The sequence below is a fragment of the Pseudophryne corroboree genome, chromosome 7 (genome assembly GCF_028390025.1).
Source record: "Pseudophryne corroboree isolate aPseCor3 chromosome 7, aPseCor3.hap2, whole genome shotgun sequence".
NCBI lineage: Eukaryota > Metazoa > Chordata > Amphibia > Anura > Myobatrachidae > Pseudophryne > Pseudophryne corroboree.
Genome location: NC_086450.1, coordinates 180,350,246 through 180,368,809, shown reverse-complemented (window position 1 = coordinate 180,368,809; position 18,564 = coordinate 180,350,246). Strand labels below are relative to the sequence as shown.

The 18,564-nt window shown below is 44.9% G+C and overlaps 1 protein-coding gene across 2 annotated transcripts in view; it reads left to right on the top strand.

Moving 5' to 3' along the window:
- The window catches only part of PTPRN (protein tyrosine phosphatase receptor type N), a 282,930-nt gene that overhangs the window by 92,385 nt on the left and 171,981 nt on the right, over nucleotides 1-18,564 (top strand). For both annotated transcript variants that reach the window (XM_063933845.1, XM_063933846.1), the window contains exons 5-9: nucleotides 10,787-10,997; nucleotides 11,922-12,243; nucleotides 14,467-14,655; nucleotides 15,539-15,573; nucleotides 16,571-16,908. In XM_063933845.1, the coding sequence (XP_063789915.1) occupies nucleotides 10,787-10,997; nucleotides 11,922-12,243; nucleotides 14,467-14,655; nucleotides 15,539-15,573; nucleotides 16,571-16,908 (1,095 nt within the window). The remainder of the gene's footprint in view (nucleotides 1-10,786; nucleotides 10,998-11,921; nucleotides 12,244-14,466; nucleotides 14,656-15,538; nucleotides 15,574-16,570; nucleotides 16,909-18,564) is intronic.

The window sequence follows — 18,564 nt, the reverse complement described above, 5'->3', positions numbered from 1 at the left end:
TTGGTGGGGTGTGTTCAAACTGAAATCTAAATTGCAGTGTAAAACTAAAGCAGCCAGTATTTACCGTGCACAGAAACAAAATAACCCACCCATATCTAACTCTCTCTGCAGATGTTATATCTGCCACACCTGCAGTGCACATGGGGGGTCATTCCGAGTTGTTCGCTCGCAAGCTGCTTTTAGCAGCTTTGCACACGCTAAGCCACCACCTACTGGGAGTGAATCTTAGCTTCTTAAAATTGCGAACGAAAGATTCGCAATGTTGCGATAAAACATCTCTGTGCAGTTTCTGAGTAACTCGAAACTTACTCGGCATCTGCGATCAGTTCAGTGCTTGTCGTTCCTGGTTTGACGTCACAAACACACCCAGCGTTCGCCCAGACACTCCTCCGTTTCTCCAGCCACTCCCGCGTTTTTCCCAGAAACGGTAGTGTTTTTTCACACACACCCATAAAACGGCCAGTTTCCGCCCAGAAACACCCACTTCCTGTCAATCACAGTACGATCACCAGAACGAAGAAAAAACCGTGAGTAAAATTCCTAACTGCATAGCAAATTTACTTGGCGCAGTCGCAGTGCGAACATTGCGCATGCGCACTAAGCGGAAAATCGCTGCGATGCGAAGAAATTTACCGAGCGAACAACTCGGAATGACCCCCATGGTTTTACCCAACTGCTAACAAATTTGCTGCTGCGATCAACTCTGAATGACCCCTATAGGCTTTTAATTAAAAACAGGTTCCCAGATCTCCCCAAATACACGAGGGATTGGAGCCTTGATTTACAAATCGACTTGGCGGGGGAGGACTGGAATAAATGCTTCCAGGCCACTTTTCCTAGCTCGATTAGCTACTCTGTAATTGAAACTCACTTTAAGGTCCTAACACGATGGTATAGATGCCCCCAGACATTGGGCAAAATGTTTTCTGATGTACCAGATACTAGTGATGTGCACCGGACATTTTTCGGGTTTTGTGTTGTGGTTTTGGATTCGGTTCCGCGGCCGTGTTTTGGATTCGGACGCGTTTTGGCAAAACCTCACCGAAAATTTTTTGTCGGATTCGGGTGTGTTTTGGATTCGGGTGTTTTTTTTCAAAAAACCCTAAAAAACAGCTTAAATCATAGAATTTGGGGGTCATTTTGATCCCATAGTATTATTAACCTCAATTACCATAATTTCCACTCATTTCCAGTCTATTCTGAACACCTCACACCTCACAATATTATTTTTAGTCCTACAATTTGCACCGAGGTCGCTGGATGGCTAAGCTAAGCGACACAAGTGGCCGACACAAACACCTGGCCCATCTAGGAGTGGCACTGCAGTGTCAGGCAGGATGGCACTTCAAAAAAATTGTCCCCAAACAGCACATGATGCAAAGAAAAAAAGAGGCGCACCAAGGTCGCTGTGTGACTAAGCTAAGCGACACAAGTGGCCGACACAAACACCTGGCCCATCTAGGAGTGGCACTGCAGTGTCAGGCAGGATGGCACTTCAAAAAATTTGTCCCCAAACAGCACATGATGCAAAGAAAAAAAGAGGCGCACCAAGGTCGCTGTGTGATTAAGCTAAGCGACACAAGTGGCCGACACAAACACCTGGCCCATCTAGGAGTGGCACTGCAGTGTCAGGCAGGATGGCACTTCAAAAAAATTGTCCCCAAACAGCACATGATGCAAAGAAAAAAGAGGCGCACCAAGGTCGCTGGATGGCTAAGCTAAGCGACACAAGTGGCCGACACAAACACCTGGCCCATCTAGGAGTGGCACTGCAGTGTCAGGCAGGATGGCACTTCAAAAAAATTGTCCCCAAACAGCACATGATGCAAAGAAAAAAAGAGGCGCACCAAGGTCGCTGGATGGCTAAGCTAAGCGACACAAGTGCCCGACACAAACACCTGGCCCATCTAGAAGTGGCACTGCAGTGTCAGGCAGGATGGCACTTCAAAAAAATTGTCCCCAAACAGCACATGATGCAAAGAAAAAAAGAGGCGCACCAAGGTCGCTGTGTGACTAAGCTAAGCGACACAAGTGGCCGACACAAACACCTGGCCCATCTAGGAGTGGCACTGCAGTGTCAGGCAGGATGGCACTTCAAAAAAATAGTCCCCAAACAGCACATGATGCAAAGAAAAAAAGAGGCGCACCAAGGTCGCTGGATGGCTAAGCTAAGCGACACAAGTGGCCGACACAAACACCTGGCCCATCTAGGAGTGGCACTGCAGTGTCAGGCAGGATGGCACTTCAAAAAAATTGTCCCCAAACAGCACATGATGCAAAGAAAAAAAGAGGCGCACCAAGGTCGCTGTGTGACTAAGCTAAGCGACACAAGTGGCCGACACAAACACCTGGCCCATATAGGAGTGGCACTGCAGTGTCAGGCAGGATGGCACTTCAAAAAAATTGTCCCCAAACAGCACATGATGCAAAGAAAAATGAAAGAAAAAAGAGGTGCAAGATGGAATTGTCCTTGGGCCCTCCCACCCACCCTTATGTTGTATAAACAGGACATGCACACTTTAACGAACCCATCATTTCAGTGACAGGGTCTGCCACACGACTGTGACTGAAATGACTGGTTGGTTTGGGCCCCCACCAAAAAAGAAGCAATCAATCTCTCCTTGCACAAACTGGCTCTACAGAGGCAAGATGTCCACCTCATCATCATCCTCCGATTCCTTACCCCTTTCACTGTGTACATCCCCCTCCTCACAGATTATTAATTCGTCCCCACTGGAATCCACCATCTCAGGTCCCCGTGTACTTTCTGGAGGCAATTGCTGCTGGTGAATGTCTCCACGGAGGAATTGATTATAATTCATTTTGCTGAACATCATCTTCTCCACATTTTCTGGAAGTAACCTCGTACGCCGATTGCTGACAAGGTGAGCGGCTGCACTAAACACTCTTTCGGAGTACACACTGGAGGGAGGGCAACTTAGGTAGAATAAAGCCAGTTTGTGCAAGGGCCTCCAAATTGCCTCTTTTTCCTGCCAGTATACGTACGGACTGTCTGACGTGCCTACTTGGATGCGGTCACTCATATAATCCTCCACCATTCTTTCAATGGTGACAGAATCATATGCAGTGACAGTAGACGACATGTCAGTAATCGTTGGCAGGTCCTTTAGTCCGGACCAGATGTCAGCACTCGCTCCAGACTGCCCTGCATCACCGCCAGCGGGTGGGCTCGGAATTTTTAGCCTTTTCCTCGCACCCCCAGTTGCGGGAGAATGTGAAGGAGGAGATGTTGACGGGTCACGTTCCGCTTGACTTGACAATTTTCTCACCAGCAGGTCTTTGAACCTCTGCAGACTTGTGTCTGCCGGAAAGAGAGATACAACGTAGGTTTTAAATCTAGGATCGAGCACGGTGGCCAAAATGTAGTGCTCTGATTTCAACAGATTGACCACCCGTGAATCCTGGTTAAGCGAATTAAGGGCTCCATCCACAAGTCCCACATGCCTAGCGGAATCGCTCTGTTTTAGCTCCTCCTTCAATGTCTCCAGCTTCTTCTGCAAAAGCCTGATGAGGGGAATGACCTGACTCAGGCTGGCAGTGTCTGAACTGACTTCACGTGTGGCAAGTTCAAAGGGTTGCAGAACCTTGCACAACGTTGAAATCATTCTCCACTGCGCTTGAGTCAGGTGCATTCCCTCTCCTTTGCCTATATCGTGGGCAGATGTATAGGCTTGAATGGCCTTTTGCTGCTCCTCCATCCTCTGAAGCATATAGAGGGTTGAATTCCACCTCGTTACCACCTCTTGCTTCAGATGATGGCAGGGCAGGTTCAGGAATGTTTGGTGGTGCTCCAGTCTTCTGTACGCGGTGCCTGAATGCCGAAAGTGGCCCGCAATTCTTCGGGCCACCGACAGCACCTCTTGCACGTCCCTGTCGTTTTTTAAATAATTCTGCACCACCAAATTCAATGTATGTGCAAAACATGGGACGTGCTGGAATTTGCCCAGATGTAATGCACGCACAATATTGCTGGCGTTGTCCGATGTCACAAATCCCCAGGAGAGTCCAATTGGGGTAAGCCATTCTGCGATGATCTTCCTCAGTTCCCGTAAGAGGTTGTCAGCTGTGTGCCTCTTATGGAAAGCGGTGATACAAAGCGTAGCCTGCCTAGGAACGAGTTGGCATTTGCGAGATGCTGCTACTGGTGCCGCCGCTGCTGTTCTTGCTGCGGGAGGCAATACATCTACCCAGTGGGCTGTCACAGTCATATAGTCCTGAGTCTGCCCTGCTCCACTTGTCCACATGTCCGTGGTTAAGTGGACATTGGGTACAACTGCATTTTTTAGGACACTGGTGAGTCTTTTTCTGAGGTCTGTGTACATTTTCGGTATCGCCTGCCTAGAGAAATGGAACCTAGATGGTATTTGGTACCGGGGACACAGTACCTAAATCAAGTCTATAGTTGCCTCTGAATTAACGATGGATACCGGAACCACGTTTCTCACCGCCCAGGCTGCCAAGGCCTGAGTTATCCGCTTTGCAGCAGGATGACTGCTGTGATATTTCATCTTCCTCGCAAAGGACTGTTGGACAGTCAATTGCTTACTGGAAGTAGTACAAGTGGTCTTCCGACTTCCCCTCTGGGATGACGATCGACTCCCAGCAGCAACAACAGCAGCGCCAGCAGCAGTAGTCGTTACACTCAAGGATGCATCGGAGGAATCCCAGGCAGGAGAGGACTCGTCAGACTTGACAGTGACATGGCCTGCAGGACTATTGGCTTTCCTGGGTAAGGAGGAAATTGACACTGAGGGAGTTGGTGGTGTGGTTTGCAGGAGCTTGGTTACAAGAGGAAGGGATTTAGTGGTCAGTGGATTGCTTCCGCTGTCATCCAAAGTTTTTGAACTTGTCACTGACTTATGATGAATGCGCTGCAGGTGACGTATAAGGGAGGATGTTCCGAGGTGGTTAACGTCCTTGCCCCTACTTATTACAGCTTGACAAAGGCAACACACGGCTTGACACCTGTTGTCCGCATTTGTGTTGAAATAATTCCACACCGAAGAGGTGATTTTTTTTTTGTATTTTGACCAGGCATGTCAATGGCCATATTCGTCCCACGGACAACAGGTGTCTCCCCGGGTGCCTGACTTAAACAAACCACCTCACCATCAGAATCCTCCTTGTCAATTTCCTCCCCAGCGCCAGCAACACCCATATCCTCATCCTGGTGTACTTCAACACTGACATCTTCAATTTGACTATCAGGAACTGGACTGCGGGTGCTCCTTCCAGCACTTGCAGGGGGCGTGCAAATGGTGGAAGGCGCAAGCTCTTCCCGTCCAGTGTTGGGAAGGTCAGGCATCGCAACCGACACAATTGGACTCTCCTTGGGGATTTGTGATTTAGAAGAACGCACAGTTTTTTGCTGTGCTTTTGCCAGCTTAAGTCTTTTCATTTTTCTAGCGAGAGGATGAGTGCTTCCATCCTCATGTGAAGCTGAACCACTAGCCATGAACATAGGCCAGGGCCTCAGCAGTTCCTTGCCACTCCGTGTCGTAAATGGCATATTGGCAAGTTTACGCTTCTCCTCAGACGCTTTCAATTTAGATTTTTTGGTCATTTTACTGAACTTTTGTTTTTTGGATTTTACATGCTCTCTACTATGACTTTGGGCATCGGCCTTGGCAGACGACGTTGATGGCATTTCATCGTCTCGGCCATGACTAGTGGCAGCAGCTTCAGCACGAGGTGGAAGTGGATCTTGATCTTTCCCTATTTTACCCTCCACATTTTTGTTCTCCATTTTTTAATGTGTGGAATTATATGCCAGTATCAATAGCAATGGCCTACTACTATATATACTGCGCACAACTAAAATGCACCACAGGTATAGAATGTAGATGGATAGTATACTTAATGACGACACAGAGGTAGGCACAGCAGTGGCCTTCCGTATCGTACTGCTATATATAGTATACTGGTGGTCACTGTGTCAGCAAACTGCAAAACTAAAATGCACCACAGGTATAGTATGTAGATGGATAGTATACTTAATGATGACACAGAGGTAGGCACAGCAGTGGCCTTCCGTATCGTACTGCTATATATAGTATACTGGTGGTCACTGTGTCAGCAAACTGCAAAACTAAAATGCACCACAGGTATAGAATGTAGATGGATAGTATACTTAATGACGACACAGAGGTAGGCACAGCAGTGGCCTTCCGTATCGTACTGCTATATATAGTATACTGGTGGTCACTGTGTCAGCAAACTGCAAAACTAAAATGCACCACAGGTATAGAATGTAGATGGATAGTATACTTAATGACGACACAGAGGTAGGCACAGCAGTGGCCTTCCGTATCGTACTGCTATATATAGTATACTGGTGGTCACTGTGTCAGCAAACTGCAAAACTAAAATGCACCACAGGTATAGAATGTAGATGGATAGTATACTTAATGACGACACAGAGGTAGGCACAGCAGTGGCCTTCCATATCGTACTGCTATATATAGTATACTGGTGGTCACTGTGTCAGCAAACTGCAAAACTAAAATGCACCACAGGTATAGAATGTAGATGGATAGTATACTTAATGACGACACAGAGGTAGGCACAGCAGTGGCCTTCCGTATTGTACTGCTATATATAGTATACTGGTGGTCACTGTGTCAGCAAACTGCAAAACTAAAATGCACCACAGGTATAGAATGTAGATGGATAGTATACTTAATGACGACATAGAGGTAGGCACAGCAGTGGCCTTCCGTATCGTACTGCTATATATAGTATACTGGTGGTCACTGGTCAGCAAATCTCTGCACTATACTCCTCCTATATAATATTAATTATACTGGTGGTCCCCAGTCCCCACAATAAAGCAGCACACTGAGCACAGATATGGAGTGTTTTTCAGGCAGACAACGTATACTGGTGGTCACTGTCAGCAAAACTCTGCACTGTACTCCTGCTATAGCTGCTCCCCAGTCCCCACAATTAAGCAGTGTGAGCACTCAGCACAGATATATGCAGCACACTGAGCACAGATATGGTATGGAGCGTTTTTTTCAGGCAGAGAACGGATAAAACTGGTTGTCACTTATCAGCAAAACTCTGCACTGTACTTCTCCTAACAGCTGCTCCCCAGTCGTCCCCACAATTAAGCAATAAAGCAATAAAGTTCAACAATAAACGGAGAGGACGCCAGCCACGTCCTCTCCCTATCATCTCCAATGCACGAGTGAAAATGGCGGCGACGCGCGGCTGCTTATATAGAATCCGAATCTCGCGAGAATCCGACAGCGGGATGATGACGTTCGGGCGCGCTCGGGTTAGCCGAGCAAGGCGGGAAGGTTCGAACCTGCCTCGGACCCGTGTAAAATGGGTGAAGTTCGGGGGGGTTCGGTTTCCGAGAAACCGAACCCGCTCATCACTACCAGATACGTGTTGGAGGTGTAATAATGATATAGATTCTCCCGATCCATATCTGGTGGGACTGTCTCTCTTTATGCCCTTTCTGGACCACAGTCATCTCTCTCTCTAGGACGATAGTGGGGTCGGATGTCCCTTCTGAACTCACATATTGGCACCTTAACATATTCCCTGGCCCTATAACCTCGTACAAGAAGTCTCTATTAAAGTTCTTCAATAGTGCAGCCAAGGCGGTGATTCCTGTTCGCTGGCGGTGTACCTCCTCGCATACTGTGAAAGTTCGGTAGGATCGACATGTATATGTCGATGGAAGAATTACGGGTGACGCCTGGAAATCACCAGGGTTTTATAGCTACATGGTACCCCTGGCTTGATTTTAATGGTGTGTACACACGGTGAGATCCTTGCTATCCTCGATTTTCACTTTGCGATTTCCCCTGAACTCCCCGGAGCCCAGCACCACCGATTTTGACTAACTTTTCTTGAGATATGGACTATGGGGGTCATTCCGAGTTTATCGCTTGCTAGCTGTTTTTAGCAGCCGTGCAAACGCTAAGCCGCCGCCCCCTGGGAATGTATATTAGCTTAGCAGAAGTGCGAACGAAAGGATCGCAGAGTGACTACAAAAAAAAATTGTGCAGTTTCAGAGTAGCTCAAGAACTACTCCTAGCTTGCGATCACTTCAGACTGTTCAGTTCCAGATCTGACGTCACAAACACGCCCTGCGTTCTCCCAGCCACGCCTGCATTTCCCCTGGCACGCCTGCGTTTTTACTAGCACGCCTGCGTTTTTTTCGAACACTCCCTGAAAATGGTCAGTTGACACCCAGAAACGCCCCTTTCCTGTCAATCACTCTGCGGCTGCCATTGCGACTGAAAAGCTTCGCTAGACCTTGTGTAAAAATATTTCGCCCGTTGTGAAAGTACGTCACGCGTGCGCATCGCGCTGCATACGCAGAAGTGCCGCTTTTTCACTTAATTGCTGCGCAGCGAACATTTTTATCTAGCGATCAACTCGGAATGACCACCAATGTGTGCTTACGATTTTGGGTTATGTGAGATTTTGGCTTATGTGAGATGTAATTGACATGTGAGATGAACTAGATAGTACACCGATCTAGCAAGGATTGACTTGCCTGCACAGTCTATCTTTTCTTGCGATACCGACCTAGCGGGACCGCGCATCGGGATTGAATCGGGATTGCAAGTGGCATAACACCTTGCGATTTGCACTAACTTTTCTTGCGATTTTGACTATATAGTCAGAATCGAAAGAAAAAAATCTCACCGTGTGTACACACCATAAGTCCTCGCAGACATACCAGTTGCATGTGACCTGAGGTCCACATGTGTATATTCATTTACTTATTTGTTTTTCTTCAGGCCTTTTCACCTGAAACATAACGGTTCAGTGACTCACAGGTGGACATCCTTTTTTCTTGACCTTTGTATGGACTGATGGAGTGCCACACTCCCCTATTCCCTTCCATCTTGGTGTGAATCCAAGAAGTTTCCTGCGGTGGAGTTTCAACTTGGACGGTTTTTCCTTTTCCTGCAAGCAGGTGTGGATTTAGGCCTGAGATTGGGCTCCATCAAGGTCCAGATTTTCGGCCTTATCCATTTTCTTCCAGAAACAATTGGCTGTCCTCCCTGAGGTTCAGACCTTTTTAAAAGGGGTTCTGCACATCCAGTCCCCTTTTGTGGCGCCAAGGGCACCATGGGATTTATTTATTATTTCTTTATTTATTACCAGTTATTTATATAGCGCACACAAATTCTGCAGCGCTTTACAGAGAATATTCGGTCATTCACATCAGTCCCTGCCCCAGTGGAGCTTACAATCTATATTCCCTATCACATGTACACGCACACACATTCATGCTAGGGTTAATTTTGTTGGGAGCCAATTAACCTACCAGTATATTTTTGGATTGTGGGAGGAAACCGGAGTACCCGGAGGAAACCCACGCAAGTACGGGGAGAATATACAAACTCCCCACAGTTAGGGCCATGGTGGGAATCGAACCCATGACCTCAGTGCTGTGAGGCAGTAATGCTAACCATTACACCATCCGTACTGCCAATCTTGATGTGGTGTTGCAGTTCCTGCAATCGGATTGGTTTGAGCCTCTACAGTAGGCTGAAATCAAGTTTCTCACATGGAAGGCAGTAACTCTGTTGGCCTTGGCTTCTGCTCGACGTGTGTCGGAATTGGGGGCTTTGTCCTGTAAAAGTCCCTATCTGGTCTTTCATGAAGATAGGGCGGAACTCAGGACTTGTCCACGGTTCCTTCCTAAGGTTGTGTCGGCTTTTCATATTAACCAACCTATTGTGGTGCCAGTGGCTACTGACTCCTCAATTGCTTCAAAGGCCTTGGATGTAGTGAGGACTTTGAAGATTTCTGTGACGAGGACTGCTCGTCTCAGGAAATCTGACTCTCTGTTTGTCCTCTATGATCCCTAGAAAAATGGGTGTCCTGCTTCTAAGCAGTCGATTTCTCGCTGGATAAGGTTCACCATCCAGCATGCCTATTCTACGGCAGGATTGCCGTGTCCAAAATCGGTTAAGGCCCACTATACTCGTAAAGTGGGTTCTTCCTGGGCGGCTGCCCAGGGTGTCTCGGCCTTACAGCTTTGCCGAGCAGCTACTTGGTCTGGTTCGAACACGTTTGCTAAGTTTTACAAGTTCGATACTTGGCCTCTGATGACCTCAGGTTTGGTCAAGCAGTTCTGCAGGAGCCTGCACGCTCTCCCTCCCGTTCTGGGAGCTTTGGTACATCCCCATGGTACTAATATGGACCCCAGCATCCTCTAGGACGTAAGAGAAAATAGGATTTTAATTACCTACCGGTAAATCCTTTTCTCGTAGTCCATAGAGGATGCTGGGCGCCCACCCAGCGCTTCTTTATCCTGCAGTGGTTATTTGGTTCAGTACTACCTGGTTCCTAGGTAAGTTCTGTGTTCGTTCCTGTTTCAGTACTGTTTCAGCTGTTGCTGAGTTCTCCGGCCTGTTGGCTGGATTTGCTTTGTTGTGTGACCTGGTATGAATCTCGCCACTATCTGTGTATTTCCTTCTCTCAAAGTATGTTGTCTCCTCTGACACAGTTTCTAGACTGAGTCTGGTAAGAGGGGCATAGAGGGAGGAGCCAGCCCACACTATTAAACTCTTAAAGTGCCAATGGCTCCTGGTGGACCTGTCTATACCCCATGGTACTAATATGGACCCCAGCATCCTCTACGGACTACGAGAAAAGGATTTACCGGTAGGTAATTAAAATCCTATTTATATGTGTAATCAAAGTATTGAAGTTGTCAGCTTCTTGCATGCTGTAAAGGTTGACTCATACCAATTAATATCCTGATTTCATCTTTGCATCTTTTGCCTAGACGGATAATTCAGCGCCTCAGTGGAGCAGGTCCAGCACAGAGATGGACCACTAAAAACGATGTACTCCAGTACTTCAGACCTAGGGCCTTTTCATCAGATTCTTCATCTGTGCCACAAAGGATTCCCGTGAGCCTCAAGCAGAACAAGTCTCCTTTGTTGGATCGATACTTGACATACTTCCTGCTAACCTCTCAGTCTCCCAAATCACAGGTGGGATACAAATCTCTGTTCTCTTTCATTTAGTGCTCCCTTCTCATCCCATATGATTGGCTGTTGCAAAAATACGTCATATTGGTTCCAGGAAGGAAGAACAAGAACGTCTCACTGATGCACCATACCAAACAGGGTTGGGATGCACAATGTAATATAAGAGGTTGATAAGTGAACAACCTCTTTTAGATGCCCTTGAAAACAATATATATTGTATACAAAATGATTGTGTGGGCTAAGTTTTAATACCCCATCCTTGAATAATTTCAGTCAACTTGTTATGGCCAACTTCTCTATTTGTTCTCTGTAGAAGGTTTGATATATCTCCCCTTAGTTTTCCATAGAATCATAGAATACTATCAATAGTTTCTTCAGTCTCTGGTTCTAAAATTACAATTTTAATGTGTTTTATTTTACGTATTGAGAAGTCAAACTGGTGAAATAATGTGTGCCTCATTTTCTGCTATATATGAAAGACCCCAGCATGGAGGATCTCACATCTGTCTTAGAATATTAATAGGAAACAGAGTAAGGCAGGTTTCCTTAACCAGTGGGAGTTGTACCTCCGGGGTTCCTTACAGGGATCCAACAGGAACCTCAGCCAATTAAATTCAACTCAGAATAACATTTTCACTAATAAACTGAAATAAAATATTCACACAAAAATATTTAATTATTTAAAAACATTAGAGGAATGTGGCATAAATTTAGAGGCATTATACAATAAACATTTAATAACATAAGGGTTCCATAACAAGACAGAGTTCATGAAACTTTGGATGAATGGACTCTGGGATGAGTAGTCATATAGTTTAGGACATAACCCAAGATGTACCGAATTATCCTGCACTTTACCGTGCACCTTATACAAAGTTTATATGTCGCAAAGGAGTCTTATCTGTCTCTCTTTATGTCTGTGTTCAGCTGAGCTATCAAGACCTGACCCACCCAAGGAACCCCCAACACATCTTCAGTGCTTCTCATACCAGGCCAGATGGGACCAGGAGACTTATCTATGGGAGGTATCAAGGAGGACAAGACACACCACTGCCCATCCAGCTGCCCAGTGATATACACCGCAGTTGGGCAGAATTAAGGAGGAAACTTCCCCGTGAAAGCGTAGATAGCAATTTGCCAAATGACGTTTTGGAAAGTTCTGAAATGATTGAAAGGATGAACCAGGCACCGGATAGTGACCAGATTCATGATCCAGAAAGTCAAGAGCAAGTAGGAAGGACACTGAGAGGTTATTATGTCTATTCATCTTGTATAGAGTTGTAAAATATTGTAACTGGATCAACACAAGGCTGTCCTAGTTTTTACATGAAAAGAGATCTTATGTGCCATAGGGAAATGTTCGTGGACAAACTGTTGTTTTTCAAGAATATTGTAGGGGATTTCATTAAGTTAAACATCAGTACTGAGTATTAGTAATGGGTTACTTAACTGCATCCTCCATTGCCTGTAACAGTCTACTCTCGCTATCCTCACTTCTTTGGCTACCTATCTGTTTCAGACAACGGGGCAGATGTATTAAGCCTGGAGAAGTGATAAAGCATTGATAAGTGCAAGGTGATAACGCACCAGCCAATCAGCTCCAATGTGTAAATTAACAGTTAGGAGCTGATTGGCTGGTGCGTTATCACCTTCGACTTACACTGCTTTATCACTTCTTTATCCCTTCTCCAGGCTTATTACATCTGCCCCAAGCAGTGTGGTCAGAGCCTCTCCTCCTTGATATATCAATCATAAAATTTCACCCTATGAGAGTGAGGTGTGTCGCTGTACTCATATACATCAGGGTAGACAACGGGTTGGAAGGCACTCCACATGCCGTGTATGCAGTGCTTACTAATAATGTTTAAATGACTGAACTCTAATGAAAACTGAATATTTAACCTTTAAATGATGGCTCTACTGTATATAGGAGTTGTAACCCTGCATACCCGTGAACTCTGGATACACATATTACTTCCTATCACAGTAGACAATCTTCGCTAATTTTCATGCGAACCTCTATGAGTGCAAGGAAAAATCGCAAGATACTGGTTATGAAATACCTTCATCTGTCTGTCCTAGGGGTGCTTTGTGGCTATCCTGCAGAACTGGATTACCCCTATACATGCCTGTTTGGTTGAAGTTAAATGCAATAGAAGTTATTCAAACAAACAGAAAAAGGGTTTTATTCTCTATTAGTGCCTTGTCCACAACATATTCCCCTAATATAGCACGCCTTCCGCTTATAGCTCGTCTGTGTGCTATACGCTATACTCTCTCACAAGGCCAGCTTTCTCCATATCTCATAGAGCGACTGCTGTGTGGCATTGAGAACACTGGCTCCTGTTCACTCCTGGCTGAAGCAGTCCATAGAGAGACCATGTTTCTTTGCTTATTAAATACTGCATAGACACTATGGCCCTCATTCCGAGTTGATCGCTCGCTAGCTGCTTTTAGCAGCAGTGCAAACGCTATACCGCCGCCCTCTGGGAGTGTATCTTAGCTTAGCAGAAGTGCGAACGAAAGGTTAGCAGAACTGCTCGTAAAACTTTTCATGCCGTTTCTGAGTAGCTCCAAACCTACTCCTACCTTGCAATCACTGCAGACAGTTTAGTTCCTGCTTTGACGTCACATACACGCTCTGCGTTCGGCCACTCCCCCGTTTCTCCAGGCACGCCTGCGTTTTTACCTGACACGCCTGCGTTTTGTAGCACACTCCCGGAAAACGGTCAGTTACCACCCAGAAACACCCACTTCCTGTCAATCACTCAGCGATCAGCAGAGTAACTGAAAAGCATTGCTCGACCTTGTGTAAAACTGCATAGTTTGGTGTGAAAGTACTTTGCGCATGCGTACTGCGGCCCGTATGCATGTGCAGAAATGCTGATTTTTTTTTGCCTGATCGCCGCGCTGCGACCGAAAGCAGCTAGCGATCAACTCGGAATGTCATAATCAAATCCATAGAAGACGATGGGCTGGTAGCAGAGTTGGACAGTAATTGTATGTACTTACGTTTGCCTGTATGCAGTGCTGTACGCATCTTACAGTGCACCCACCCCCTATCTATATGCTTGGTCTGCCACTAGTCATCATCATCAGTACGGACTTGCGCCACGCTACAATTGTGCAAATGTTACACCTGCGTGGCCAGTTCTGTCACTGAACATTGCCTATGTGAGAACGCCCTATCACTTACAACACTACAGTATGTACAGTATGCTTACTTCTGGGCCCTGCCCAATGTGAAAGCAGGCAAGACACACTCTGCAAACAGGTCTACATTCAGCCCTATATTATTATTATTATTCAACATGAATTGCTATTAAAGATATTAGATTTCATCATAATATGGTGCAAGGAAAGTGCATTAATCCCTAGTACTCATGCTCAGATGGGTGGTGGGACATAGGCACATATAACGCTGTTAGCGCACTTGACAGAGATAATGAATGATCCATTTTTTTTGTCACAGGATCGATTGGTATGCAGAACATGGCGAAGGCTCAGCCGGCACCAGAGATACAAGGCTTAGCAGAAGCTCAGAGCTTAGCCGGAGTGCTGGAGAAATACGGTGTGGACTTAAGACAGCTCAGTGAATCTCAGCTGGAACAACTCTCTACCCTTCTCCAACTCATTCAGTCAGACTTTATGCAGAACCAGGGTGAGGAGATTACATAAACACCTATAGTCGCCAGAACCTGGACACACGAGAGATGTCAATATTTGACATTTTTGAACTGTGCCCATTTTATGTAACCTACTCCCTACATGGAGATTACATACTGATAACAAGAGGAGTCAACTGCTTACAGATTGATTCATTTGATCACCTATACAAGGGACAACAGCATTCAGCCATGTGTAAACGTTACCTGCTGGGAGTTGTAATTGAACAATAATTATCAGGCTTCTGTTTTGGATGATATGTACCGTATAAAGAGTGGGGGGGAAGTGGGGTAGGTGAGTGGTAAGTTGTTTTTATTTAAACATTTTAAATAACTGTGATGGATTTTGAGTTCCTGTTATTTACTTAATACAGGTTGAGTCTCCCTTATCCAAAATGCTTGGGACCAGAGGAATTTTGGATATGGGATTTTTCCGTATTTTGGAATAATTGCATACCATAATGAGATATCATGTCGATGGGACCTAAGTCTAAGCACAGAAAAGATTATTGTTTCATATACACCTTATACACACAGCCTGAAGGTCATTTTAGCCAATATTTTTAATAACTTTGTGCATTAAACAAAGTGTGTCTACATTCACACAATTCATTTATGTTTCATATACACCTTATACACACAGCCTGAAGGTCATTTAATACAATATTTTTAATAACTTTGTGTATTAAAAAAAGTTTGTGTACATTGAGCCATCAGAAAACAAAGGTGTCACTATTTCGCTCTACAAAAATTCTGTATTTCGGAATATTCCGTATTTTGGAATATTTGGATATGGGATACTCAACCTGTACATACTGATCACACACATGTGCACACACAAGGTGTTCCAGGAGTAATGAAAGTTTACTTCCTTTTCAGGGTCGAGAAGTGGAGATAGAATTCCAATGAAACGCGTGAGTACAATAAAGATGTGATACTAGTAAATTTTGGACCTTCAGTACACTTATTCTGGCCCGGCCCCTGGATTACTGTACCGTCCTTAACCCATGCAATTGGCTATGGTCTGTCCCATCCAGTGGCTGATTTTTCCATCTGGGCTGCAGGGCTGCAGCCATCCTTCTCCAGGTAAAATCCGCCAACCAGCTCAGTGTCAATGAAGCCAGATACAGTCCGCAACCGCACTGGCTTAACTGTGACTGGCAGTGACTTCCTATTGGAAGTTATAGCTGTCCGTCACAGACACTACAGGCAGTCCAATTGGGAGGTGTTTCCTCCTTCTGGGACAGCCAGACCAGGCTGCAATAAGCAGAGAGCCGGCTTCCTGTAGGAAGCTACCCCCTTCCATTCGTGCAGCTCAATCCGGCTTCTATGGGCTTTAGTCCGTAGAATCTGAAAGTTTGCACACGCACAGTCACACCATAGTGTCTGTGCATGCATAGGTCCCAGCACCTGTTGGATCCATTGCTCAGGTGCTGGGACCTGGGTCTGGCTCTCTCCTCTCCTCTATGGGCATGTGGTTAGCGGCAGCCCCCCTACTAAATGCAAGTAGGAGCCGCCGCGGGTCCCATCTGTCTGTTGCAGCAGTGGAGCAGTATCACAGCACAGTATAAAATGTCCCAAGGTATGAATAATTCAGATTAGATAATGATAATAATAATAATAATAATAATAATTCACAGTTACTCTAACTGTATAGTGTTTCAGTATAGACTATATATGTACTATAAGGTGTGACAAAGCTCTGTATAGACATGCCCTATGTATGCAGTCTTGAGTTCCAATAGGTAAAGGGGGAGCCTATGGGTACCGTCATGGAAAAACAAGACCAGATAGGTGACTTTGAATGGTTTTTGGCATATTTTTTGTAATGTTGGTGTTTTGGCAGTAATACTCAGATAATATTGGCTATTAAATGTAACTAATATTCTGGTGATTGTTCCTCTTGCTCAGGTCTCAGAGGGGGAGATGCAGCACACAGCTGGGGAGGAACCACAATTCTCTCCTCCAGATATTTCTCCAAGGGACACCTCTCCAGCCAATGTGGAACAGAGTGCAGAACAACGGGGTGTGGATGGTCTCATGAGTGTCACTCCTGCCATCATTACCACCCATCTGGCTCCTGATGCCCATACAATGGGTGAACAAACGAGAATGACCATCACTGATGTGGGGACACTGAAGACCCTTGAGAAGAAAAGCTACCAAGAAACTGGAGAGATCAGTGATTCCCCTGAACAGAGCCCTCACAAAGTAATTGAGGACTATGGATACATCCTTACCGACCAAAAGTGAGCCTCTGCCGTTTGATACGTTATCCAGGGTTGAGATGATGGAAAGTGGTAGCTAAGAGGTCATAGATCTATTAGGGCTGCAGGTACTAAACAGAGCTTACACATCGGAGCCATCTCCTCTGGAGATTTTACACTTTTTAAAGTTATGACTCCATAAAAAAACATTTAGATATTGTGGCTACTGGTGGCCCTTGGGTGTTTTATAACGCCCGGCTTATTTTTTTGCACCAATATACAGTAAATTATATAGTAAGCTAGTGTACATAATTCTTGTTTTTTGCTTGTCAAAAATATTATTATAATTTTTTTTTCAACTCAGGAGGAGTTTGAAGGCTAGATTGTGACCTGCTGCCACTTTCCCCTCATCCTGGCCTTGCAGGTTCCTGAGTAGTACATATTGTCCTGTTTGACAACTGCAAGACACAGTATAAGCAGATCATGTGAGTCAATCAGTGTAATTACTGCAATTTTATGCAGTTATTTCAGAGCAGTGCCAATAAGTGTTCTGAAGTAGGGAACATTGTGTAGCACAAGGGGAACTAAAGATAAGGTTCTAAGATATAATTGGAATAAATAAGCACTTACAGGTAGGAGGAAATAGCATTCAGATATATAAACTCCCCTGATACGTCAAATAAAACCATTATAGATTGCAGGTAAAGTGATAGGAGTATACAGCATTCCTTAACATTTTGTTAGACTAGACAAGCTGTACATTTACTGTATATCGGATACAGAATTCAACCGAGTGTACAGGAGACAGAAAGGGTCATTTACGATCTTGCAAAACTTTGCCTGGCACACACACACACACACACACTATATAGTCAAAATGGGGCAATCAGCACAGTGTAAGTAAAAAAAAAAAAAGTTTATACAGTACGTGTCAATGTTTCGGTTCATATCAGACCTTTTTCAAGACAGCCACAACGGCATGCTGCAGCTAATTTTGGACCTATTGCCCTGAGATGTTTTATATACAGTATATACACCAAATATACCCTAAGAGGGTGCTTAATAGTTTGAAATTTCAAATATTCTATTATCCGATAAAAAATGTCAATAAAACATACATACTAGTGCTTCTGGTATGAGGGTTTATGTGTAGGATACAAATAAGCAAAGGTTGAGTCAAAGGAAGTTATCCACATGGAAAAGTAATTTGAGATGAACTAAACTGGCTTTTATCTTTCCGGAATCTACCTGGAGAAACCAATCTCCATTTGGATGCATATTTGGAAGGACAGCTAAAAAAGCAACTCAGATAAGCGTTTAACAAAAGAATGTATAGTATGTTTTATTGACATTTTATAGATATCTGAGTATTTCAAATACCATCCTATTAGACACCCCTTAGGTATATATTTGGTATGTGGTTTGGATTGATCTTGGACTAACAGGAGATCTACGTTAAGGTGCTGCCAAGCTTGATATTTGTATTGTACATTAAGGGCCAAATTTACAAGGAATCATATCTCGTCTTTGTTTGCCCAAGATTAAACAATTGTGAGATCGATCAGACATCTGTGCTTTTTAGAACTAAAATACGGGAATGTCTTATGTTCCCATGTTTTAGTTAATCCTGTTGTTCGATGGTGTATGAGTCAGTGTTTGGCTGCCATGTTTGCCAGCAGCCAAACACTCTTGTACATG